Source organism: Perkinsus marinus (genome assembly GCF_000006405.1).
Source record: "Perkinsus marinus ATCC 50983 genomic scaffold scf_1104296956252, whole genome shotgun sequence".
NCBI classification, from domain to species: Eukaryota; Perkinsozoa; order Perkinsida; family Perkinsidae; genus Perkinsus; species Perkinsus marinus.
The window spans coordinates 1-1,185 of record NW_003207538.1 but is presented as its reverse complement, the minus strand read 5'-3'; the positions used below and the strand labels follow the sequence as shown (position 1 = coordinate 1,185).

At 55.5% G+C, this 1,185-nt stretch overlaps 1 protein-coding gene across 1 annotated transcript; it reads right to left on the bottom strand.

Moving 5' to 3' along the window:
* Positions 1 to 230: 230 nt before the first annotated feature.
* On the bottom strand, positions 231 to 803 carry Pmar_PMAR001263 (hypothetical protein; the record flags this gene model as incomplete). Its single annotated transcript, XM_002775241.1, has 2 exons — positions 231 to 376; positions 425 to 803. 2 exons carry the CDS (start codon positions 801 to 803, stop codon positions 231 to 233), a joined length of 525 nt encoding a protein of 174 aa, XP_002775287.1.
* Positions 804 to 1,185: the final 382 nt, after the last annotated feature.

The following is a 1,185-nucleotide window of genomic DNA, read 5'->3' as shown; positions in this document are numbered from 1 at the left end:
CTGTCTCTTCTTTTTCAACCTGGGTACATCGCTCATCATAACAGCAATAACAAGGGTGCTTACCGAACGGTGAGGGCCGCGCGTTCGTCTTCATGTCTGTGGCGATCGCCATAGGTTTCTGTTCGCACTCTTATCATGCCTAGTGGACCAATGTCCACTAAAGGCGAGGAATATACCGGCGAGTTCTCCACCTAAATTCGAAGGTTAATTCCCTGAGGGTCCAAAGGGAGTCAATAGAGAGAAAGGTACTGTTGTTGACGTACAGTGCCAGTCACGACAAGTGCCGAGTTGTCCAGCGTATCCTCGATCGGGACCAACAACCGGCTGATGGGTTCGGCCGCGCTGCAGACGTACTCGTCCAATGCATCAAAGGAGCCTGAGCATGAGTGGTGCGCCACAAAATATTCATGCACAGGCAACCCACTGTCCCGAGTATCGGGCCTCTCAGGAAGAAGTGCCCATTCTCCCCCCAAGTCGACAGTACGACGCCTCAAGGCATCCTCGGCCTTCCTCTCAGCCTCACGACAAAAGGCCTTGACAAGGCGCAAGAGGTGTTCCCGGGCTTCAAGACCTCCGCCATGCTGGCGCTGCTCGATGACACGCAGAAGCCTTTTCAGTCGTAGGACGTCGACGTCAACAGGCGCATCTTCAGAGGCCGAGCCGAAGATCTCATCGAGTGTACCGAGGACCCGACACAACTTCTGTCCCCTCCTGGCCAGACCCATGACCCCGTCAAATGACTCTCGGTCGAAGGGCAGCAACTCCTCGGCTAGGATGGCATCGAGCTCCTCCCGGACTTGCATTGGCAGCTTGAGAGCCTTGAGCCCAGTGATGATGTTCCCTGCCCTTGGTGCCCAACAGAGATAACACCGGGCTGTACCACATCGACAGACCAGGCGTCTATCGTCAATACTACGGCAAGGGAAAAGTTTAGAGGCGGCCCCCTGTACGGCAAACTTTGCACACTTCACCATTTCAGCTCTCCTATCGCGACTCAATGGATTCACAGGGAACCCCCGAATGATCCCTGACCGGGACTGTGCATGGCCATGTATAGAATCCCAGGAGACAGGAGGTAGAGTCGGCTCTTCTGAGATGGATAACCACTCATGCCCTGGAGGGCTCGGGGGTGCCGAAGTGGCTGCTTCCGAGCGTAGAGGCTTGCTACAGGGTTGCAATATCGCA